The sequence below is a fragment of the Callorhinus ursinus genome, unplaced genomic scaffold (genome assembly GCF_003265705.2).
Source record: "Callorhinus ursinus isolate GAN/ISIS: 27379988/994484 unplaced genomic scaffold, GSC_fseal_2.0 scaffold61, whole genome shotgun sequence".
NCBI classification, from domain to species: domain Eukaryota; kingdom Metazoa; phylum Chordata; class Mammalia; order Carnivora; family Otariidae; genus Callorhinus; species Callorhinus ursinus.
Window position 1 is genome coordinate 6,544,825 of NW_027397123.1, and position 25,921 is coordinate 6,570,745.

The following is a 25,921-nucleotide window of genomic DNA, read 5'->3' on the forward strand; positions in this document are numbered from 1 at the left end:
CATCTTTACAGTCATATTCCATCACTTCATCGTGTCAACCCTTATTTTGTACATATATGTCTTTCTTTCTTTAAAATTTTAGGAGGCACTTTCTTCTAACAGACGAAAATACACCCAAAATCTAGTGTGGCACTGATCTATGCACCAGCCTGATCATATTTGATCATATTCTGTTTTTGTTTTGTTTTGTTTTGTTCTGTTTTTGTTTGTTTTTATCTTTTTCTTTTTTTTTCTCTTTCTTTTTTCTTTCTTTCCCTTTCTTTTCCCGTGGTTTCAGGTCTTTTCTAATTTGATTAGAATATATTTTCTGGGGACGTTGTTAACCTGTTAGCATTTTGTTCTCTCATTCATCTATTCTCCTCTGGACAAAATGACAAGACGAAAAAAATCACCTCAACAAAAAGAACAAGAGGTAGTACCATCTGTCAGGGACCTACTCAATACGGACATTAGTGCAATGTCGGACCTAGAGTTCAGAATCATGATTTTAAAGATACTAGGTGGGCTTGAAAAAAGCATGGAAGGGGCGCCTGGGTGGCTCAGTTGGTTAAGCGACTGCCTTCGGCTCAGGTCATGATCCTGGAGTCCCGGGATCGAGTCCCGCATCGGGCTACCTGCTCAGCAGGGAGTCTGCTTCTCCCTCTGACCCTCTTCCCTCTTGTGCTTTCTATCTCTCATTCTCTCTCTCTCTCAAATAAAAAATAAAATCTTTAAAAAAAAAAAAAAGAAAAAAGCATGGAAGTTATTAGAGAAACCCTTTCTGGAGAAATAAAAGAACTAAAATCTAACCAAGTTGAAATCAAAACGGCTATTAATGACATGCAATCAAAAATGGAGGCACTAACTGCTAGGATAAATGAGGCAGAAGAGAGAATCAGCGATACAGAAGACCAAATGATGGAAAATAAAGAAGCCCAGAAAAAGAGAGAGAAACAACTACAGGATCACGAGGGCAGAATTCGAGAGATAAGCAATACGATAAGACAAAACAACATTAGAATAATTGGGATCCCAGAAGAAGAAGAAAGAGAGAGAGGGGAAGAAGGTATATTGGAGCAAATTATAGCAGAGTACTTCCCTAATGTGGAGAAGGAAACAGACATCAAAATCCAGGAGGCACAGAGAACCCCTCTCAAAAGCAATAAAAATAGGTCAACACCCTGACATCTAGGAGTAAAACTTACAAGTCTCAGAGACAAAGAGAAAATCCTGAAAGCAGCTCGGGAGAAGAGATATGTAACCTATAATGGTAGAAAGATTAGATTGGCAACAGACCTATCCACAAAGACCTGGCAGGCCAGAAGGGACTGGCATGATATATTCAGAGCACTGAACGACAAAAATATGCAGCCAAGAATACTATATCCAGCTAGGCTGTCATTGAAAATAGAAGGAGAGATAAAAATCTTCTAGGACAAACAAAAACTAAAGGAATTTGCAAACACGAAACCAGCCCTCCAAGAAATATCGAAAGGGGTCCTCTAAGCAAAGAGAGTGTCTAAAAGCAGCATGGATCAGAAAGGAATACAGACAATATACAGTAACAGTCACTTTACAAGCAATACAATGACACTAAATTCATATCTTTCAATAGTTACACTGAATGTAAATGGGCTAAATGCCCCAATAAAAGACAAACTCTATCAGAATGGATTAAAAAACAAGACCCATCGATATGCTGTCTGCAAGAGACTCATTTTAGACCCAAAGACACCCCCATATTGAAAGTGAAGGGGTGGAAAACCATTTACCATGCTAATGGACACCAAAAGAAAGCTGGGGTGGCAATACTTCTATCAAACAAATTAGACTTTAGATTTTAAAACAAAGACTGTAATAAGAGATGAGGAAGGACACTATATCCTACTTAAAGGGTCTATCCAACAAGAAGATCTAACAATTGTAAATATCTATGCCCCGAACATGGGAGCAGCCAATTATATAAGGCAATTAATAACAAAAGCAAAGAAACACATTGACAACGATACAATAATACTGGGGGACTTTAACACCCCCTTGACTGAAATGGACAGATCATCTAAGCAAAAGATCAACAAGGAAATAAAGACTTTAAACGACACACTGGAAATGGACTTCACAGACATATTCAGAACATTCCAACCCAAAGCAACGGAATACACATTCTTCTCTAGTGCCCATGGAACATTCTCCAGAATAGATCATATCCTAGGTCACAAATAGGTCTCAACCGGTACCAAAAGACTGGGATTATTCCCTGAATATTTTCAGACCACAATGCTTTGAAACTAGAACTCAATCCCAAGAGGAAAGTCGGAAAGAACTCAAATACATGGAGGCTAAAGAGCATCCGACTAAATAATGAATGGGTCAACCAGGAAATTAAAGAAGAATTAAAAAAATTCATGGAAACAAATGAAAATGAAAACACAACTGTTCAAAATCTTTGGGATGCAGCAAAGGCAGTCCTGAGAGGAAAGTATATAGCAATACAAGCCTTCCTCAAGAAACAAGAAAGGTCTCACATACACAACCTAACCCTACACCTAAAGGAGCTGGAGAAAGAACAGCAAATAAAGCCTAAACCCAGCAGGAGAAGAGAAATCATAAAGATCAGAGCAGAAATCCATGAAATAGAAACCAAAAGAACAGTAGAACAGATCAACGAAACTAGGAGCTGGTTCTTTGAAAGAATTAACAAGATTGATAAGCCCCTGGCCAGACTTATCCAAAAGAAAAGAGAAATGACCCAAATCAACAAAATCATGAATGAAAGAGGAGAGATCACAACCAACACCAAAGAAATACAAACAATTATAAGAACATATTATGAGCAACTATATACCAGCAAATTATAGATAACCTGGAAGAAATGGATGCATTCCTAGAGATGTATCAACTACCAACATTGCACCAGGAAGAAATAGAAAACTTGAACAGAGCTATAACCACTAAGGAAATTGAAGCAGTCATCAAAAATCTCCCAACAAACAAAAGCCCAGGGCCAGATGGCTTCCCAGGGGAATTCTACCAAACACTTCAAGAAGAATTAATACCTATTCTCCTGAAACTGTTCCAAAAAATAGAAATGGAAGGAAAACTTCCAAACTCGTTTTATGAGGCCACCATTACCTTGATCCCAAAACCAGACAAAGACCCCATCAAAATGGAGAATTACAGACCAATATCCTTGGTGAACATGGATGCAAAAATTCTCACCAAAGTACTAGCCAATAGGATCGAACAGTACATTAAAAGGATTATTCACCAAGACCAAGTGGGATTTATCCCTGGGCTGCAAGGCTGCTTCAACATCCGCAAATCAATCAACGTGATACAATATATTAACAAAAGAAAGAACAAGAACCATATGATCCTCTCAATAGATGCAGAGAAAGCATTTGACAAAGTACAGCATCCTTTCTTGATCAAAACTCTTCAGAGTATAGGGATAGAGGGTACCTACCTCAATATCATAAAAGCTATCTATGAAAAACCTACAGCGAATATCATTCTCAATGGGGAAAAGCTGAGAGCTTTCCCCCTAAGGTCAGGAATGCGGCAGGGATGTCCACTCTCACCACTGCTATTCAACATAGTCCTAGCCACAGCAATCAGACAACAAAAAGAAATCAAAGGCATCCAAATCGGCAAGGAGGAAGTCAAACTCTCACTCTTCACAGATGATATGATACTTTATGTGGAAAACCCAAGACTCCACCCCAAAACTGCTAGAACTCATACAGGAATTCAGTAAAGTGGCAGGATATAAAATCAATGCACAGAAATCAGTGGCATGCCTATACACCAACAACAAGACAGAAGAAAGAGAATTAAGGAGTCGATCCCATTTACAATTGCACCCAAAACCATAAGATACCTAGGAATAAATCTAACCAAAGAGGCAAAGGATCTGTACTCAGAAAACTATAAAATACTCCTGAAAGAAATTGAGGAAGTCACAAAGAAATGGAAAAACTTTCCATGCTCATGGACTGGAAGAACAAACATTGTGAAGATGTCAATGCTATCTAGAGCAATCTACACTTTCAAAGCAATCCCCATCAAAATACCATCCCCTTTTTTCAAAGAAATGGAACAAATAATCCTAAAATTTGTTTGGAACCAGAAGAGACCCCGAATAGCCAGAGGAATGTTGAAAAAGAAAAGCAAAGCTGGCGGCATCACAATTCCGCACTTCCAGCTCTATTACAAAGCTGTCATCAAGACAGTATGGTACTGGCACAAAAACAGACACATAGATCAATGGAACAGAATAGAGAGCCCAGAAATGGACCCTCAACTCTATGGTCAACTCATCTTTGACAAAGCAGGAAAGAATGTCCAATGGCAAAAAGACAGTCTCTTCAACAAATGGTGTTGGGAAAACTGGACAGCCACATGCAGAAGAATGAAACTGGACCATTTCCTTACACCACACACAAAAATAGACTCCAAATGGTTGAAAGACCTAAATGTGAGACAGAGGTCCATCAAAATGCTAAAGGAGAACACAGGCAGCAACCTCTTCGACCTCAGCCGCAGCAACTTCTTCCTAGAAACATCGCCAAAGGCAAGAGAAGGAAGGGCAAAAATGAACTATTGGGATTTTATCAAGATAAAAAGCTTTTGCACAGCAAAAGAAACAGTCAACAAACCGAAAAGACAACCGACAGAATGGGAGAAGATATTTGCAAATGACATATCAGATAAAGGGCTAGTATCCAAAATCTATAAAGAACTTATCAAACTCAACACCCAAAGAACAAATAAATCCAATCAAGAAATGGGCAGAAGACATGAACAGACATTTTTCCAAAGAAGACATCCAAATGGCCAACAGACACATGAAAAAGTGCTCAACATCGCTCGGCATCAGGGAAATCCAAATCAAAACCTCAATGAGATACCACCTCACACCCGTCAGAATGGCTACAATTAACAAGTCAGGGAACAACAGATGTTGGCGGGGATGCAGAGAAAGGGGAACCCTCCTACACTGTTGGTGGGAATGCAAGCTGGTGCAACCACTCTGAAAAACAGTATGGAGGTTCCTTAAAAAGTTGAAAATAGAGCTACCATATGATTAGCAATTGCACTCCTGGGTATTTACCCCAAAGATACAAATGTAGGGACCCGAAGGGGTACGTGCACCCCAATGTTTATAGCAGCAATGTCCACAATAGCCAAACTGTGGAAAGAGCCAAGATGTCCATCGACAGATGAATGGATAAAGAAGATGTGGTATATATACACAATGGAATATTATGCAGCCATCAAAAGGAATGAGATCTTGCCATTTGCAATGACATGGATGGAACTGGAGGGTGTTATGCTGAGCGAAATAAGTCAATCAGAGAAAGACATGTATCCTATGACCTCACTGATATGAGGAATTCTCAATCTCAGGAAACAAACTGAGGGTTGCTGGAGTGGTGGGGGGTGGGAGGGAGGGGGTGGCTGGGTGATAGACATTGGGGAGGGTATATGCTATGGTGAGTGCTGTGAATTGTGCAAGACTGCTGAATCACAGATCTGTACCTCTGAAAGAAATAATGCAATATATGTTAAGAAAAAAAAAAAAAGAAGATAGCAGGATGGGAAGAATGAAGGGGGGGAAATTGAAGGGGAAGACGAAGCATGAGAGATGATGGACTCTGAAAAACAAACTGAGTGTTCTAGAGGGGAGGGGGGTGGGGGATGGGCTAGCCTGGTGATGGGTATTTAAGAGGGCACGTTCTGTGTGCAGCACTGGGTATTATGCACAAACAATGAATCATGTAACACTACATTAAGAACTAATGTTGTAATGTATGGTGATTAACATAACAATAAAAAATTTAAAAAAAAGAGAGAGGGAAAATAATGGTTATATAATACTGTTACACTGATATACCATATTTATTTAACAATACCCTATTGTTATTGACTTAGGTTTTTTCCAGCTAGCTTTTTCTTATTATAAGTACAACTAACATGAACATGCTTGATTATTTCCTTAGGCTAAATCTCTAGAGGTGAGAGTGTCAGTGAAAGGGAAAACGCATTTCTAGGCTTTTCTGTGAAATTACACTGTACAAAAATTTTATATAGTTGTTTTCAAAATGGCCCAACGTATTTATTTTTTATGTGACAACGTACAGAGTTCTTTTGAAAGTACTTGCTTGAAAGGGGGAAATGGGCTATTACTTACAAAGAGAGAAAGGGAGACCAACCGGCTCCAGAGAACAGGCCATGAAGAAATTCAAAGGCATCCAGGCATCCCTTCCCCGAAGCTTACGTCACCATGACCAAAGTCCAAAGAGGTTACAAAACAGGAAAAACAAATACAAACAGACTCCGCTTCATTTGTACACGAGCCATTCTGAGGCACCTGGAGCTCCATTACCATTATCAAATGTCATATATATGCCCTACACACACACACACACACACACACACACACACACACACACACACACACACACACTTTCCTCTGCTCTGTCTACTTGCTTTCCTTCCTGTATTTTACCTTCATATCCTGACCCCACCCTCAGCACTCCCTCTTCTCATCTGTGGCCCAGCTTCAGCCTCCCACTTCTGTGAAACCTTTCTAGCCTACAACGAACCTTCTTAGATCTCTAGCACTTCCTGGTACTACAAATTAACCTCTCCAGACATACGGACATCTCGTCCTAGCTGTCCACATCTTTACTTCCCACCATAGCACACACACGATGTCTCACACAGGTGGCGATCTCTGTCGTGCCTGTCCACTGCCTGCCAGATGGACAACGCATACTTGCTGGTGGCCTTTAAGGTTTCCTAATTCAGATTCAGCCATTCTCTAAAGATTGCTGCATCTCTTTTGACACGGAATAAATGAATGTGACTCTTCTGTATTACACGACCTTGCTGCCTTAGAATGAGAATATTTTACGATACTGGGAAATACTTAAGTTACTTTAGAATAGTAACAATGAAGAGTTTTTACAACATCCACAATACATTAAAACACATTTCTGCATGTGAAAGACCCCTTGCCATGAAATGATAGCAGCACACATGGTTGTCACACACCATGAACAAACAACGGCTTCCTTAAAATGGCGCTGTCCCATAGGGGGCGCCTGGGTGGCTCAGTCGGTTAAGCAGCTGCCCTTGGCTCAGGTCATGATCCCGGGGTCCTGGGATCGGGCACCATGTCAGGCTCTCTGTTCAGTGGAGCCTGCTTGTCCCTCTCCCTTTGCCTGCTGCTCCCCCTGCTTGTGCGCCCATGCGTGTGCTCTCTCTGTCAGATAAATAAGTAAAATCTTAAAAAAAAAAAAAAGGCCCTGTCCCATGTGTGGCCTTTGGTCAGGCAATGGGGAGTCCCACCTCATACTTGATCAATGTTACCATGAAAAGGGTGTTGTATGCCCACTGATCTCTTTGGGGGACAAAAGCACTACATAATAAGACATTTTAGCTATCTTATATTTTAAAATTTAAGTCATCTCTGTAAAGGACAACTGATCTAGACATTTGTGCTAAATCCATCTTTTACTGTAGGATAAACAGAATAAAAGTTTAGATGGTCAGTCTAGGCTGCACAGATTACTGAACCACAATTGACCACAGCGTATTTACATTAGAACTCAGAAGCAGCTTCGACTTGATTGTTAAGCATGTGCACATTTTGAACTCGTTCTGTCATCTAAACTGCTAAACGGCGGCTACCTCAAGGGAGAGAAAAGAGCGAAGTTTACCTTCACCGCCGGCAACATGTCCAAGGAGTCCAGTGTGAACAGCACTAATGCTTGCATCAGCATCATAAATTGATTAAATTGCCATGTCAGACTAAAGAGAAAAGTTGATATGAAAATGGCAAGAAGTGTCAGCCTCTGTAAAAAGAAAACCTCTGTGTAATTTCCACGTCTCTAGTAATAAAGAGCCCTGCCGACAAGTTTCCTCAAGATCAGCCAATATCTCTATAAACCAAATAGAAAAACCATAAACTGTGGCTCTGAAAACCCTTGCATTTGTTATTTAAGCTCTAAATATCCTAAAGTGACACTGGGCATATAAATATTCACATAAGGTATGTGTACTCCACAGTATTATGGAGGCGATAATGCACCAAGTCACATCTCAAGGGCAATGGCTTAAGGATTCTGACAGTTTCGCAGAAATTGTGTGTGGGCTTGCTGCAACTATTTGAGGGCAGATGATGTAGGGTACATTTTAACATCAAAAATGAAAACATTTACTTTGCAAAGTAGGAAAGGGCTCAGAAAGGGAAAATTTAATTTAACTCAAGTTAAAAAACTGGTCATGGAGTGAGAACTATTCACACACGATGGGACATCATGCACATCATATTTTCTGAAGCTTCTTCAAAAAAACTGGAGAATTAAAAAATATGTAAGGTATTACCAAAACTTACCTCAGAAAGAGGCTGCAAGTTTGGTCGCAGGAAATATGTTATTGCTGCTATCTGAATTGCAAAGAATGGCAGAGCCCAATTCTCCCTCAGCGGGATGGTAAACTCAACTCTTGTGGTATCTATTCTGCACAGAGAAAACACAAACGGCCACAGGAATAATTTTTACTATAATCACCTGAAAAGATTTCCTACAGTGAAAGATGTAGGACATTAAATACACTTAAGATTCTGGTTATCAGTTCTCAACAACAATGATTTGTCCTTGCCATTATCATCCCTGTACCACCAAGTTGCACTGGGAAAACTTAAGCGCTCCGTTGACAGGTATGCAGCTAGCAAGGGGTAGGACTGGCCTCCAAGCCTGGGAGGGTGACTCCAAAACCCAGGACTATGCACTCATGCCTAACTGCCTCCAACTTTTATTTCCCTAAAAGTTCATCAGTGCACACTGGCAGCGTGTCGCATTCTCCCTCTCTCTATTTCTTTGGTGCTTAAATCTGAATCTTAAATTTGTCATTGGAATTATTTGTAAAAGCGTCTTGTCCCTCTGGAACGTGAACCATCAGACGGTAAGTATAGCTAAGTTTTCACCTTTGTACACCCAGTACCAAGAAGCATCCTCACACAGGGCGCCTGGGTGGCTCAGTTGGTTAAGCGACTGCCTTCGGCTCAGGTCATGATCCTGGAGTCCCGGGATCGAGTCCCGCATCGGGCTCCCTGCTCAGCGGGGAGTCTGCTTCTCCCTCTGACCCTCTTCCTTCTCGTGCTTTCTATCTCTCATTCTCTCTCTCTAATAAATAAATAAAATCTTTAAAAAAAAAAAAAAGAAGCATCCTCACACAGACTAGGCATTCAATAAATGTCTTCTCTTTCCTCTTGATAGAACAACAAAATTGACTTTCATTTACTCTTTTTTTTTTTTTTAAAGAATGTTTTTGTTTTTTGGGGGGGGGCAAAGGGAGAGAGAGAATCTTAAGTAGGCTTCATTTACTCTTAGCAAGAATACTATGTTAAAATGTTAAGAGGTAGCATAATAGTGTTTTCATACTCTGTGTTTGAATTCTGATGGAGACTAAGCTGGGGCCGTGTGTGTATGTGTGTGTGTATGACTTTATCTATATATACATACACACACGTTTACTTTTTAAGTAATATGTATTTTTAAGTGTGTGTATGTGTATGTGTGTATATATACACATAATACATATACATATATATAAAACTTAACCTTTTAAGCTTTAATTTCCTCATCTCTCTGGGGCACCTGGGTGGCTCAAGTGGTTAAGCAACTGTCTTTGGCTCAGGTCATGATCTCAGGGTCCTGGGATAGAGCCCCTCAGTGGGCTCCCTGCTCAGCGGGAAGCCTGCTTCTCCCTCTCCCTCTGCCCCTCCATGCTGTTGATGTTCATTCTCTCTCAAATAAATAAAATCTTTTATTAAAAAAAATTCATCATCTCTAAAATGGTCATAATATCTATCCTATATGATTGTTAAAAGAATATATATAAAGCATTTTTAAAGTGGTTAGCATAAAGCAGCACTCAATAAGGTTATAATAAGAAGTAATTTGCTTAGGATTATAAAATAAAATCAATATTAGAACTTGGCGCTGAAGTTTTAAGACTCCTACTGAATCCTGGTGTTGCTACTGTAGGTCAAGCAATAATTCAATGTATCTTGACTATGTTTTTCAAAAAATGCTATTTCAGGGTGCTCGGGTGGCTCAGTTGGTTAAACGTCTGCCTTTGGCTCAGGTCATGATCCCGGGGTTCTGGGGTCAAGCCCCATGTTGGGCTCCTTGCTCAGTGGGGAGTCTGCTTCTCCTTCTCCCTCTGCCCTTTCCCCCTCTCATGCTCGCTCCCTCCCTCAAATAAATCAGTAAAATCTTTTAAAAAATGCTATTTCATCCTAAGTCAATCAGAGAAAGACATGTATCATATGACCTCACTGATATGAGGAATTCTTAATCTCAGGAACAAACTGAGGGTTGCTGGAGTGGTCGGGGGTGGGAGGGATGGGGTGGCTGGGTGATAGACATTGGGGAAGATATGTGCTATGGTGAGCGCTGTGAATTGTGTAAGACTGTTGAATCATAGATCTGTACTTCTGAAACAAATAACGCAACATATTTTAAGAAAAAAAAAAGAAAAAGAAGAAGATAGCAGGAGAGGAAGAATGAAGGGGAGTAAGTCAGAGGGGGAGACGAACCAGGAGAGATGATGGACTCTGAAAAACAAACTGAGGTTCCTAGAGGGGAGGAGGGTAGGGAGATGGGTTAGCCTGGTGATGGGTATTAAAGAGGGCACATTCTGCATGGAGCACTGGGTGTTACGAACAAACAATGAATCATGGAACACTACACCAAAACAAATTATGTAATATATGGTGATTAACATAACAATAAAAAAATTAAAAAAATGCTATTTCATCCTCTAGTATTTAGAATAATAAATATTAACTAAATAATGTAAGAACCTCCTTACATTTGTACAGTGCTTTATGCTTTGCTGATTATGAGCCACACACAACCCTATCAAGGTTGACGGTAAGGATACTATTAAACGTCTTTAAGAGAGGAGACATGTGGCCAGAGAAATACTGACCACACATCCAACTGGTAATAGCACTGGAATTATTATGATGATTCTATTGACGTGTCATTCAATGTTCTCTTCCTCAGCTGGAAATATATATATAAGTAGGACTTTCTACCTTGCTAATTATAAGACAAGTAAATACCACTAGGAAAACCAAAGAGAATATACTCCCATACAAACCAATGTGGCCGAACAACTTCCTCTGAACTGGAAATCAAAGGAAGTGAAGTGAAAATCTTTGTTTTCACTTCCAACTTACGAAGGGAGAAGGGATACTGATTGCAACTCACCTATTGGTGACGTACCAGAACGCTGCTAGAAGCCCCGAGAGCCATGTCCCACTAAGGAGCCAGCTGGTTATGTACAGGGCTGTGACATAGATCGCCTGCAGTCCAAACAAGGTATAAATATAAAAATAAACTGGCTCTAAGTATTTCTGGAAAAAGGAACAATAAAAAGTATTTGTTATGGAAGCCCTCATTACCTTTTCATTGTCACTTAAAAAATATGACAGTGAGGGGCACCTGGCTGGCTCATTCGCTAAGAGCATGTGACTCTTAATCCCAGGGTCGAGAGTTCAAGCCCCACCTTGGGTGTAGAACCTACTTACAAAAAAAAAAAAAAAAAAAAAAAAAATTACAAAAAATATGACAGTGGAAATTTAATATTCAGCAACTGGGTGTTAATTACAAGCAATAAGCCTACATCAGTCCTTTCTGGGCAAAAGTGTGCTGGCAGCCTTTCTTCTTACTAGCAGAGTGGGAGAGGGAAGGAAGGCCTGGAGAACTCTGGCTTCATTCTTTAGAAAAGCCTTACATCTAACTGTGACCAGTATTGCCTCATTCACACGAAGTGGTCACTGTGATTTGCGAATTTCCAATTTTTTAATTTAAAGAAAAGGGAGAAATGATTACATGTTTCTAAATGAAAATATATACCAGCCTCTAGGCTGCATGCATGTATTATTAGCCAGGATGCACCTATATGTAAAAAAATATCTTATAGGGGCGCCTGGGTGGCTCAGTCAGTTGAGCTTCTGCCTTCGGCTCAGGTCATGGTCCCAGAGTCCTGGGATCGAGCCCTCCATCAGGCTCCCTGCTCTGCAGGGAGTTTGCTTCTCCCTCTCCTTCTGCAGCTTCCCCTGCTTATGCTCTCTTCCTCTCTCTCTCTGTCAAATAAATAAATAAAATCTTAAAAAAAAAATAAAAAGGAGGAAAAAATCTTATAAAAACATATATAAAAAGCAAAGTTCAAAACATATCTGGAGAAAATTAAGATTTTGTTGCTTTTCTACCAAGCCAATGGAAGATCAGAATAACATATGTGAAAGTTGCAACTTAAAATAGCAGATTTTGACTTTTGAGTGGTATTAACAATTCAGTGTCACAGAACACAACATACCTGTATGGGCAGGACTCTATATAAAATACTAAGGAAAACTTCTTGGTAAATATTCATTCGTTGAAGAAGGTTAATTGTCCTCATAGACTCAGTTTTGTTATCATATATTAAGCCATGAAAACCTAAGGTTGATATTTGAAAGATCAGGAAAAAAGAATTATAATTATAAATTATTCATTCATTTAAAACTATTCATAGATTCTTTAGTGCATGCCAGAGAATGTGCTAGGCGTTGGGGATATGACAGTAAGCAAAAAACACAGTCCCACCCTCAACGAGCTTACTGTATATTAGATGGACATTCACATGTTTACACAAATACAGGTAAATTATAACTTGTGTGAGTATGATAAAAAAAAAAACAACCATATGTTCTTTTACAGAAATTTAGGCCAAGAGGATTTTATGTCCCCACTCTGCCCTAGGGCCATGAGACCTATAGTACCTCCTATGAGGCTATAAGTAGCCTCCGGGTTTGGCCACTGACTTGCTCTGACCAACAGCATGTGAAAGGATGTGACATCTTTTAATGAAAGACGATGCCTGTTTCCACCAGCATTGTGATTATTTCCCTTTGTCATGACAACAGCAGGTTCCAAATAGGGGCTGGATAATAAAAGTAAGAAATTAGCCTGCTGTTACAGAATTCCGTGGCTACACTGAGGTCATTTGCCGCTGTAACCAAGCTAACTAATTAACAGAAGGTTTGAAGAGATGGATCACAGAAGAAAACATGCATACAGTCCTTACACATATGAAAAGATGCTCAACTTCGCTCCTACGGGAAGTGCAAATTAAAACTACACTGAGATACCATTTCTCACCTGTCAGCTTGGAAAAAAATTAAGAAGTCTGACAACGTCCTCTATTTTATAGTCCTTATGAAATTAACAGATTCAGGTAATGATCACCAATGGTGCTAACCCATTAGATGAAAGGCTAATTGAAACTTATTAATGGATCAGTCTCGACCCTAAAAGAGACAGTGCACATCATGTGCCCAGTGTGGAACTGTACACCACCATATAGGAAGTACTCTTGTTAAAACAGAACCTAGACCTGAGCAAGTCTCTAGATCTAACTACCAATTAATAGGAGATGCAGGCAACAGAGAATCATGAAAATGACACCATGGGGCTCCAGCAATATCCAGAAAGTGAAAAACTCTATCAGACAAATGAGTCTGTGTTTTCAACAAAAAAACTGAAGAAAAGAAGATGGAAGGAAATCTACAGATTAAAAGAAACAGAGAGAGGGGTGCCTGGCTGGCTCAGCCGGTAGAGCAAGTAACTCTTGATCTTGGAGTTGTGAGTTCGAGCCCCATGTGGGTGTAGAGAGTACTTAAAAATAAAATCTTAAAACAAAAAAAAAGAGGAAATGATTGCAATGTGTGGACTTTATTTGGATCTCAAAAACCATATTAAAACTCTGGAAGACAATCAGAAAAATGACAACACTGACTAGATATTTGATAGTAAGAAATCTCCTAATTGTGCTTTAAGTGTGATAATAGCAATGTGGTAATATTTAGAAAAGGGGTTACCATCCTTTAGAGAAATATACTGATATATTTACAAATGCAGAAATATGATGTCTTGGAGTTTCTCCAAAATCATCCAGTTTGAAAATGGGGTATAGAAAGGAGACAAGATTGGTTATGAGTTGGTAACTGTGTTAGCTGGTGATAGACATGTGAAAATCCACCAGAGGATTCTCTCTACCCTTTTATATGTTTGAAATTTTCTAGAAGGAAGATCTTAACAAACGACTTAGAGGAAGTGAAACAGAAGAACCACTGAGATAATAATGGTAATAATTCGAAAGAAAATACCCATTATTCATCTTTAAGAGCAGAGTTTCTCAACTCTGGTATTTTGACATATGAGGCCTGATAATTCTTTGTTGTTGAGACATTGTAGGATGTTTAGCAACATCCCTCACCTCTGCCCATTCCAGTAGCACAATCCTCCCCAATCCACCCCAGCTGTGACAACCAACAACGTATCTGGATGTTCTAGGTGTCCCCTAGGGACACAACTGCCCCTTAATAAGAACCCCTACTTTAGAGGATCCTAGGGAAGCAAATGACAATTTTGAGAACTCACTGACTCATTGTTCTCAGTAGTTATGTTCCATAAAGTTGCAGTAAACACTGAATTAGCAATACTGAGCCCTGCAGGAAATACAGGGTTATGTTCTTATGAGCCTCTGGTCGTGCATTTTCATCAACTGACCGACACATGACCTTGATTTACGTGTCTCTGTTTAAAGACACCTTCTTTAATATATATGAGCAATTCATTAATGCTGAACACATGGCCAACAGCACTCTACCTCACGCCTGAACAAAGCTTATCTAACACGCGTGTTTTCTCTGTATGCCTTCCCGGCCTGCGTGCACTTGGGAACTCCAGACAGCACTTTAGCACTGTGCTGGGGGCCATTTCAAACGGCAGAATCACCAACAAAAAGCAGAAAAATGCAAAAAGCACGGCCCTAGGTAGACCATGAAAAGGACATTGTAGAAGGAGAGCTGAAACGAGATGGCAGTCATCACCTCGTTCCACCTCAGCTGGGGACACGCAAGCCAGGTGACTAAGCGTTCTCGCTGCTCTGCACAAGCCCCTGAATGCCCGCCAAAGCACCACGAGTATGGATTCTGGGGTTACACATAGGTTTTAGTAAGTGAATTTGCAAATACGGAGTCCATGAATAAAGAGGATCGACTACATAGGGAAAGAAAATCAACACCTACTCCTGCCTTTGTTGTATAAGCTGTACCTCAGGGTCATCAAACAGTTGATGAGAAAAAGGTTTCTTAAATAACAGAGTTCCAGCTAACAAATACAAGAGGAATGGAGAATGTCATTTTGCAACTACAGATACAGGCAATACGCATCAACGGCTGCTAAAACCAGGAAGTGAAAGGCAGACAGGTAATAGCCTTAGTATGGGGGAACCTGGCTATCTACGCAGAAACCAACTGATTGATGCTTAGAGTGCAAAAGGAAAGATTACGAACTCTTCATGTCTCCTACTGTGATAGAATTAGAAGTGCAAAATATCACCCACGAAGGATTCCTGCCAAAAACGCATCCGAATCCAAGCAAAGCCCAGCAAAGTTCTCTGCCGTGCGCGATCGTGTTGAGCACAGCAAGCACCCAGTAGTAGGAGATCCTTTCTGGGGCTTCAACTGGTGGAGTCAAAGTAAAGGTTATGGGCTCTAAACCACTCACAAACAGCGAAAACGTGGGAAAATGGCAATCGCAAAATAAAAGGCCGGATGCGGACCCTGGGACGAGGACTACCGTAATTTCTGTCTGACCAAAATGCCTCCTGTTTCTAGACAATACTCCTTTCACTTGCGAAGACGTTTTCCAAAACGATCTTGAGAAAAAAACTGCAGCAGAACCAAGACATTGCAAACAGATGAGTTTTGGGAGGGAGCAGAGCTGAGGAGAGGAGAGTTACATTAGTTATTACAGAACCTCTTCCAAAGCAAAACACTGGTTACTTGAGCGGGGCAAAACTGCACAAGTTTAAAAAAAAAGTACACACGTTCTAGAAAGCATTTAAAATGCTTGAGTGCATAAGTGGGTTTGGCTGAAATATTGAAAAGGATGAAATAGATCCCCATAAAGCTATTAGTTGTAATTACCTTGCATGAGGGTTGGAGCCTGCAGCATTTGCTTGTAGTAGGAGTAATACAGCCCACATTCTGTTCTGAATGAGATTTCTCGCTCCACTTCCTGAAACAAAGTTAGGTCTACTGGGTTTACATGACCTAGTTTTTTGTTTTTGTTTTTTTGTTTGTTTGTTTGTTTTAGTATCTATTGTCACTGCAGAAACAGGATCCAAAACTACAACTTAAAAGGAAAAAAAAAAAACCTCTCAAAATATAGTCTTAAGAAATCTTGGCAAACCAAAACAGTAGGAGGTCGGTAATTGTTGAAGCTGGGTGGGAATTACAGGGGTATATTATATGATTCTCTCTACCTTTGCGTATGTTTACAACTTTCCATAACAAACCATTTTACAAAATGGAGACATCTAGTTCCATTTACGTTGATGTTTCACAGTTAACATTTTTCTTTTATTTCACACAGATTAAAACAACAAAAAAAATACCACCAATCTTATGTAATATGAGTGAGAATCAAAATAGGGACAGTATAAAAAAAACTCCCAAATGAAAAGAACTATAATTGCATTAAACATCTACCTAAAAGCTAACAGTATTATATAAAATTAATAACTTTCTATTTATTCTAAGAATAGAAGGTATTCTGAGTGAAACAGGGCAAACCTTTTTACATGTGAATTTTAGTTTGCCACGTGTCACCCTAGTGGAAAGATGCTCATGTAGGCAAATGGATACAAGAGTAAACTGCTTTTAAGTAAGTATTCAATTTTAGAAGAACTGAAAATTCAAAGTGACAACTATTAGTCAATTTGGTTTTAAGATGCTTTTATGAAATTTAAATTTTAAATCATTAACAAAATCTGGAGGCAGTTGGTGGTGAGGATGGGGAAGACATTCTGGAATAACCATATTAATATTCTTAAATACTGTATTTCATATATATACACACATATATTTATATATCTCTCTCTCTATACAACAGTATAAATGAATGAAAGGATAATTTGTCATTACAGACTCCTTTACACCAGTGTTTAAGAAGTCAGGCCCTAGAAGTGTATTTCCATCTCTGTTTTTCCTACCATAGCAGATCCCTATTCTACAAACCCAACCTTACTGGGGGAAGATGCTAAACATGAAACATGGTACATTCTAGGGGATAAGCTGCTTTTAACACACCTTTGTTTTTTCTCCCCTACCTCCAACTATTTTTCAAACTGTAATAAACATTTCGTGAAAAGAACCACTCATGCCACTTATCTTCAGGCCTGAAATTATTTCACGGATCTCTTCTACCCTTTAAATATTTCTCCTATCCTTTAAAAAAAGTATTAAAATTGATTCACGAATAAAATACTCCAAGAAGTACTCAGTTATCTGAGTATAAATATCCAATTATTGACCTTGAGAAACAAACTTGTGTTTATCATTGTTCACTCTTTTTTAAAAAACCGGGAGGGAGGGGCAGAGTAGCAAACCTTATATAATGAGCTTCCTTCCATAGAAAACAGGTTTATGTTGGGGAAATCAAACATGGAAAAAAGGCCCAGTCAGGTTCTGAAATTTACTTTCATTAGCAGCACCTGCTTTATAAAAAGGACAATATACAACAATGGAGCTCTTTGAGCTTTTGCATTTGCTACTGATTTGTGTTGTATCTTTCACAGCAGTAAAGGCAATTCTTAGCAGTCACGTTAATCCATTCATCTTTAATTTTTGAGAAAAACTGCTCTATTGCTTTTCTTAACATAAAACTAGACTGGTATCACTTGTTTCCATAATGTTCACACTCCTACTTGGTCAAGTAGCCACAGAGGCTGTGAAATGATGTTAACTGAGTAAATGTTAGCTTTTGTTCATGCAAATAAGGGGAAAAAAACCCCATTAAGTCTAATTACATTCCTTTTCTTCTCTCCAGCTGCCTTAAAGTGTTCAAAGTACGGCTGTCTTCAATGGAATATTCTAACGTCAAACCTATATCCCCAAATCAAACTGGAGAGCGAGATCAATCATTCACATGAAGCGGGCTAAAGATAAAAGAAGACTGGCCTCACAAAGATGGGGAAAAAAAACAACAACAAAACACTGCTCAGGGTACAAAGGTAGAAAGCTTTAGTGTTCCACCTCTCTCTTTACTATACCCAGAATGTATAAAGAACAGAGGGGGTCCTAATTAGTAAAAAAGCATTCAAACATGATTAATTGGTAATCTTGGCACCAGCTGTATGCAACCAAATGCTAGACTTTATTAGACAGACACTTGGAAGTTTTACATCTGCTTCATGCTAAGAGAACATCTGCTTTACTCATTCAAACACTTTTCCAGTTTTACAGCAATTTATACTTTGCCTGCTGGATTGTGCTCAGGAAAACGTACACCAATAGAAGCTACCCTCTGAAGAATGCAAAATGAACAAATACTTCATATTTTAATTTGCATCAGTTCCACAGGGAAAGCAATGTTGGGAGAATGAAAGCATCTTTTCTGAAGACAATGACAGAAAGAAACAAAAAGACGAAATAATTGTATTTTTAAGAATTGTACAGCTAACACCATTTAAGTAGTAGTTTATACAGTAATTTAACAGAAGTGCTAAAAAGGAAAAAGCATTAAAAAATGCTCATAATTAGAAATCTGCATCCCCTAGAAACACACAAAATATAACAACCCCTTTTAGACAAATGACGCCAAATCTGCCAAAGGAAACCTCTCATTAGTTTTTTAAAATCTCATGTAAGTAACTTTTGTTTACAGAAACTGCACCCAAAATAACGAGGCCGCCTGTAGTGGGGAAGCCATGGAAAGACTAACTTCATACGTGTCATCTGTTTCAGAATTAGGTAACCAATCATCTCACGAAGAAACAGTAGCTCACGCTAAGACAGCTGTTCCTCAAGTTTTGCACTGGGAATCATGCCCTTAGCAAATATAGTTACGGCACATACATGGTTTATGGTCTGGTTAGGTTCCTGTCCATCTGTTGGAACGGAATGATTCTTGCCCTAGAGCCGATGAATGCCTTGATGTGTGACAGCTGCCAAGCAGTGTGTGGGGGCAGGGTAGACGGCTGTTGCGGAGACCGGCACCCGCTGGGCTCGCACAGAAGCCACCACCAGTCCTTGGTACCACCTGAAGTCGCCACTTCGTGGATTTGCCCTGTTTAGTCTAAAGAGTCCTTGCTTAGCAGGAGCATTCATTCAGGGGGACGAGATGCAAATTCTGTAATATCAAGCCAATATGACAATAACAGGGGAAAATACTAGCCTAAGAAAAGATTGTACAAAATTGAGTGACAGGAGTGCTTTTTTAGCCAAATGAGAATGATCTTATCACTCAACATTTATTTGCTTGGGAAACAAAGGTGTAAAACTTCAGTCCTTGATCCCAAGGGGTTTATGCTTCAATGAGAAAGAATAATGCATTTGTTAAAAAGGAAAAAGGACGATTCAAGGAAAGGTACCAATTAGAGGGAAGGAAGGGCCTTTTGCCTGAACTATTAACCCAGCCCCCACTGGGTTCTGTGCTTCTCATTGGTCTCTCCTTTCCTCTATCTTCCTCATTCATTCATTCATTCATTCACTCAACGAACAGCTACTGACCAACAAGTGACAAACATTCACCTGCTGGGAGATTCAGCAGGGAACAAACGGGACACAAATCTCTGTCTTCCTAGAGTTTATAATCTGGAAGAGAGGGATGGATTTACTTGTTTAGTAAACAAATACAATATAAGAAGTAAAGCAGAGAAGGGGGTGGTGAGGGAGGGGTGGTGCTGTGGTCTTGCAGGTGGGTGGGGAAGGCTGCACCCATGAAGGGACAACTCAACAGAGATGAGGTGAGGCGGTGAGCCATGTGCAGAAGAGCCTGCCAGTCAGACAGGACAGCCCACATACACCTCGAAGAACAACGAGGAAGGCAGTGTGGTCTGAGTTGGAGGGAGCAAAGGAGGTCAGAGGCGGTAGTGCAGAGTGGTCTGAGAAATTCATGTGGGGTCAGACACCCAGTCCTGGCAGGTGACAAGGACTCTGAGCTAGGTGCATGTGTGGGGAGCGGGGGAAGGGGGAGGTCAGGAGCGTGGTTTCAGACATGCTGAGCTGGACTGTGAAGAATTCTGAGCAGGAAGGGAGTGGCTGTAATAACCCAGGTGGGGATAAAGGTTGTGAGAGGTGATCACATTCTAGATATTGTCAAAGGAAACCTTATAGGACTTCCTGAGGCTATAAGGTGGGACTTGAGAGCCAGGACTGTGTGAGAGCAGAACCCTAAGCCACTGAAGGATGAAGCTGCAATTTACAGAGATGGAGATACCAAGAGAAACACCTGAGGGCAGGGACGGTCAGGTAGTTGATGTTGCATCTGTTAAGTGTGAAATGCCCATTGGACATCCAAACTCAGGTGGCCAAGTAGGTGGCTGTATATACAAGTCTGGAGTTCAGGGGAGGGGTCTGAGCAGGGGACAGACATTTGGGAGCCATCAGCAGAGAGATGGTATTTAAAGCTATAGATAAGATTGTTCTTAGGAATGAGAGTGGACAGAAAAAACAGAGCCAAGTCCTGGGTTCTCTGCCAACAAGAAGTCAGAAGGCTGAGAAGGAGCTAGTAAAGGAGCCAAAGGATCAGCTGGAGAGGTAGGAGTAGATCCAGGAGAACACGTGTCCCAGAGCCAAGGAAAACTGCTAAGAGCCCAAGGAAAACAAGGGCTGAGAAATGACCGCTAAATTGAGCAACTTGGAGGGCATCAGTGATTTTAACCAGAACTTTTTAACAGTGGTGCCATGGCTGAAGCCTGACTGGAGTGGGCTCGAGAGAGAGAGAGCGGGAAGAGAGGAACAGAGCCTACAGGCCCACAAACTTTTGGGAGGAGTCTGGGTGTGAAGGTGAGCAGAACAATGAGACAGTAGCTGAAAGAGAAAGTGGGGCTCAAACAGCCTCCCCCACCCCCAGGACGGGAGAAGGCAAGAGAAACTCAATGGCTGGAGTGAGATAATTCAGGAGAAGGCAGGGGAGGCGGTCTCACACACGCGGAGGGGGAGGGCAAGTTGGTGTACATGGGCAACATACGGGCAGATGTGGGGTGAAAGCATGTGGAAGGCCTCTTCAGCTTGCTTCTCCTTTCTCAGTTGACAGGGTTGGGAATATGCTACCTCCAAATATGGCATGCTGGCATAACTGAATGTTTGAAGCTGAAGGAATTCAAGAAATGGTAGGTGCAGGAAGGACTCTCTGACCTCTCCCTTCTCCCCCTGAAGCAGGTCATGACTCTCTTGTGAAAGCTGTACTCCCCATCCTCGGAGGAAAGAACATCCTTATCTCCAGAGATGCAGGGACAGGACAGGATCTAAACAAGCAGGCTTTGCTAAGTTCGCCCCGGTTTACTACCCCTAGCTCATACCTTATGGTCCTATTATATTTTTCCATGGCTTTCTACTCTTGGTCAAATCTAGTATAAAAACGCTCGAGTTTAACCATTTCTTCAGGTCTTCATTTCCTTATGAAGGTTCTAGAGTCACACAGAACTTGTATTAAATAAATTTCAATGCTTTCCTCTTGTTAGTCTGTCCTTTGTCAGCTCAGTGAATAGGACCCCAGCCAGATGACCTAGCGGGGCAGTGGGTTCCCCTCTACAGTGAAACGGGAGGCAATGCAACAGTTGACAGTCAAGACTGGGGAAGGTCTGGGGGGAGAAAGGAGGGAACACAAGGTGAATCGTCCCAGGAGAGCTGGGGGGGGGGGGGTGTGTAAATGGACAAAGGAAGTGGAATAGGCCTGCCAGGGAGCACTTCTAAAAAAGGCACGTTTGAGGTTTTCCTTCCCTATTAATTTCAACTTGACAAATTTCAAAAATATTTTGGTATCTGTATATTTAATTTTGGATTTAGTCCCTACTACTTTCTGAGTTTTCCTACTGCTTGTAATAATTTCTCAGCTTATTCTCTTGTGGTTTCCAGGTATATAATGACACGATCTGCAAATAATGTTACCTCCTCCTTCCCAACTGTTATATTTTTACTTCTCATGTTATGTTGCTGGTCCCTCCAAAGCAATGTTAAATAGTACTAACAGACAGCTTTGGCTTGGTATATGCTGCCTTTTTTTTTTTTTTTTTAAGATTTTTATTTATTTATTTGACAGAGAGAGCCACAGCGAGAGAGGGAACACAAGCAGGGGGAGTGGGAGAGGGAGAAGCATGGTTCCTGCTGAGCAGGGAGCCCGATGTGGGGCTCGATCCTAGGACCCTGGGATCATGACCTGAGCTGAAGGCAGACGCTTAACGACTGAGCCACCCAGGTACCCCTTGGGATATGCTTCTAATGCCATGATGTGCCGACTTAATTAAAATGAAAAATTTAGTTTCTCAGTTCCTGAACACATTTGGCTAATGGCTAGAGTATTAATACAGCACAAAGAACTTTTCATTATCACAGAAAGTTCTACTAGATAGCACTGTTCTAGTGCTTCCCTAACGGGTAAGGTCTCACAGCATTTGGTCTGAAATGTATGCATGCTATATTAAAAAAAAAAAAAAAGATACATCGATTTTTTTTTAAGTTTTACTGAAATAGAATTCGCACACTATACAATCCATCCATTTAAAGTATATAATTCAATGGCTTTTACTATATTCACAAAGTTATGCATGCATCACTAGCATGAATTTTAGACTATTTCATAACCCCTACAAAGAAACACCATACCCCTGAGCTGTCACCCTGCAAATCCCTCATGCTTTCTAGCCCTGGGCAATCACTAATCTAATTTCTATCTCTTTAGATTGGCTATCCTGGACATTTCGTTTTAATGAAATGGTACAATATGTGCTTTGTGCCTGATTTCTTTCATTTAGCATGTTTTCAAGGCTCCTCTAATGTGGTAGCCTGTATCATGAATTCACTGCAAAATTGCCAAATAATATTCCACTATATGGATATGCCACATTTTACTTAATCCATTCATCCATTAGTGGACATTAGGGTTGTTTCCTCTTTTTGGCTATTATGAAAAATGCTGTTATGAATATTCATGTACAAGTTTCTGTGTGGGCGTGTTTTCACTTCTCTTGGGTATTTCCTTAGGAGTAGAATGCTAAGATGATACAATAACTGTTTCATTGTCTGAGGGCCTGCCAGAGCCTTTACCAAAGCGTCTGCCCCATTTTACACTCCCACCAGCAGTGTAGAAGGGTTCCAGTTTCTCCACACCCTTGTCAACACTTGTTATTACATGTCTTTTTATTATAGCCCTGCTAGTGGATGTGAAGGTTTGATTAGAATTTCCCTGATGGGCTAATGACGTTGAGAATCTTTTCAAGTGCTTTTTGCCCATTTGTAGATCATCTCTGGAAAAATGTTTATTCAAGTCCTGTGTTCATTAAAAAAATTAAACTGTATTTTTATTATTGAGTTACTATGGTTCTTTGTAGATTCCAGACTCAAATCCCTTACCAGGCATACGATTTGTAAGAAGTGGTGTTTTTTTGTTTTCTTGACTATATCCTCTGGAGCACAAAATTTTCTAATTTTGAAGAAGTCCAATGTAACTATTTTTCCTTTAATCACTTGTGCTTTTGGTGTTGTATCTAGGATGGCTTAGCCTAACCCAAAGCCATGATAATTTATTCATGTTGTCTTCTAGAAGTTTCATAGTTACTTTTAAGTCCCTGATCCACTCTGAGCTAATCCGTGTGTATGTATGAGGAAGGGGCTTAATGTCCTTGTTTGCTCACAAATATCCAATTGTCCCCAGATAATTTGTTGCAGACTATTCTTTCTTCATTTAATTGTCTTGGTATCTTTGTTGAAAATCAACTGACCATAAATGTAAGGGTTTATTTCTGGGCTCTCAATTCTATTTCATCTCTCCTTACACTGTCTTGATTACTGTATCCTTATGGTAAGTTTTGAAATCAGGGAGTGTGAGTCCTCCAACTTTGTTCTTCTTTTTCAAAACTGCTTTGGCTATTCTGGGTCCTTTCAGTTTCCATATAAATTTTAGGGTCAGCTTGTCAACTTCTGCAAAAACATCCACCTGGGATTTGGAGAGGGATCACGGTGAATCTGTACACCAACTTGTCATCTTAACAGTACTGTCTTCCAATTCATGAACATGATTTATGGTTTATACTTTTGCTCAATTTATTCCTCTAAGTACCTTATTCTTTTGTTCCTATTGTAAATGAAACTATTTTCTTTTTTTAAAAAGATTTTATTTATTTGAGGTGAAACTATTTTAATTTCATTTTTGGTTTGCTCATTGCTACTGTATACAAATACAATTAGTTTTTGTATATCGATCTTGTATCCTGCAACCTTGATATATCCATTTGTTAGTTCTAATAGTTCTTTTTGGTGAATTCTATATAGAAGATCATGTTATCACCAACAGAGACAGTTTTACTTCCTTTCCAATTTGGAGACCTTCTGTTTCATTTTATTGTCCTTTGACTAGGACCTCTGGTATAATGTTGAATAGAAGTGGCTAGAACAGACATCTTTGTCTTGTTCCTAATCTGAGGGGGAAAGCTTTCAATTTGTCACCATTAAATATGATGTTTGCTGTGCGATTTTTGGCAGATGCCCTTTAGGAGGCTGAAGTTCTCTTCTATTTCTAGTCTGTTGAGTGTTTTTTATTGTGGAGAGTTGTTGAATTCTGCCGAATACTTTTTGTGTCTTTTGAGATAATCACATTTTTTTTTTTATTCCAGTGATTTAATGGGCTCATCTGGCCTATTCTTAATTTTAAGTTACATATGTCACATGGAAATGATAGATTCTTTTTCAAATAACCTTTTTTTTTGCATCTTCTGAAGTACTGACGTAACAAACAAGTATATTACTAGATTTCCCAACAATTTCCTTTAGTTTCCTGGCATAAAAATGACTCTTTCATGGTGCATTACACTTCTGATATGCAACTAGATTGTCTTTTTCAGTATTAATTAGAAGTTTTGCTTCAAGATACATAAGTGGGATTAGTCTCTGAACTTTGTTTTTTTTCTATTACCTAGATTATATACAGTTGATTCTCACTAGTCACAGATTTCTGGTTTGCAAATCTGCCTACTAGCTAAAATCTGTAACAACAAAATTGACAAAATTAATACTTGCTGTGCTTTTGCAGCCATGTGCAGAGCAGTGAAAATGGAAGTTGCCTGATGTGCATGGTTCCCAGCTGTGCTCTGCCCCTTGTTCCAGCTCTCATACAGAAACGATCTGAAGATGAATACAGTAAGAGGCAGTGGGTGCAACTCAGTGACTGAAGCCCCAGCTCTGAGCCCCCGTGGATGAGGTCTGAATCCAATTCTGGTACCTGTTAGTGGGGCAGCCTTAGGCAAGTCACCTGACCATCCTGAACCTCATTTTCTCTTTTGTAAAATAAAGAAAATGGAAACTATCAGGAAGTGTTTTTAGAATTTAAGACCTATGTGTGATACACACACACACACACACACACACACACACACACACACACACTTCCACAGGAGCAATGGTTCAATATTCTCTAATTCAGTGTTCTCAGTGACTTTTAGAACATAACGTTGAGAATTAAGGAAAATTGACGGTAGTTATATTCTGATCCTCAATTCTGGTGTGTTATATCTGATTTATAAAAATAATTTGGAAGTTTTCTCTTTGGTGTTCTAGAAGGGCTGAAATAGTACTAGAATATTTTGTTTCTTTTAAGAGTTTGGTAAAATTCCTCCATAAAATCAACAGGGTCTGCTATTTAGGGGGGTGTAGGATGGGTAGCTCTTCACCACGTCTTCTCTATCACATCTGCAGAAATAATGACATTTTCTGGGGCCAGTTTTGGTAATTTATATTCCAGAAAATCATGTTTCATCCATTCATTTAATTTGCACTGAGTCAAACAAAAGACTTGTGTGGCTATTTCCTATT

At 39.9% G+C, this 25,921-nt stretch overlaps 1 protein-coding gene and 1 long non-coding RNA gene across 10 annotated transcripts in view; one reads left to right on the top strand and one right to left on the bottom strand.

Annotated features, from left to right (window-relative positions):
* Positions 1-25,921, bottom strand: part of DPY19L3 (dpy-19 like C-mannosyltransferase 3) — a 234,423-nt gene that overhangs the window by 191,101 nt on the left and 17,401 nt on the right. For 8 of the 9 annotated variants that reach the window (XR_012375982.1, XR_003204859.2, XM_073885146.1 and 5 more), the window contains exons 4-8: positions 16,040-16,130; positions 12,382-12,503; positions 11,271-11,416; positions 8,384-8,507; positions 7,707-7,841 (exon numbers count right to left, since the gene is read on the bottom strand). Coding sequence is in view for 7 of the 9 variants with exons in the window: in XM_073885146.1 (XP_073741247.1) it covers positions 7,707-7,841; positions 8,384-8,507; positions 11,271-11,416; positions 12,382-12,503; positions 16,040-16,130 (618 nt within the window). In the remaining 2 variants the exon portion in view is untranslated. The remainder of the gene's footprint in view (positions 1-7,706; positions 7,842-8,383; positions 8,508-11,270; positions 11,417-12,381; positions 12,504-16,039; positions 16,131-25,921) is intronic. The other variant, XM_073885148.1, reaches the window with a different exon arrangement.
* LOC141371210 (uncharacterized) lies at positions 20,304-25,373 on the top strand. Its single transcript, XR_012375974.1, has 3 exons — positions 20,304-20,428; positions 21,146-21,228; positions 25,143-25,373. It is a non-coding gene; the product is annotated as an uncharacterized lncRNA (long non-coding RNA).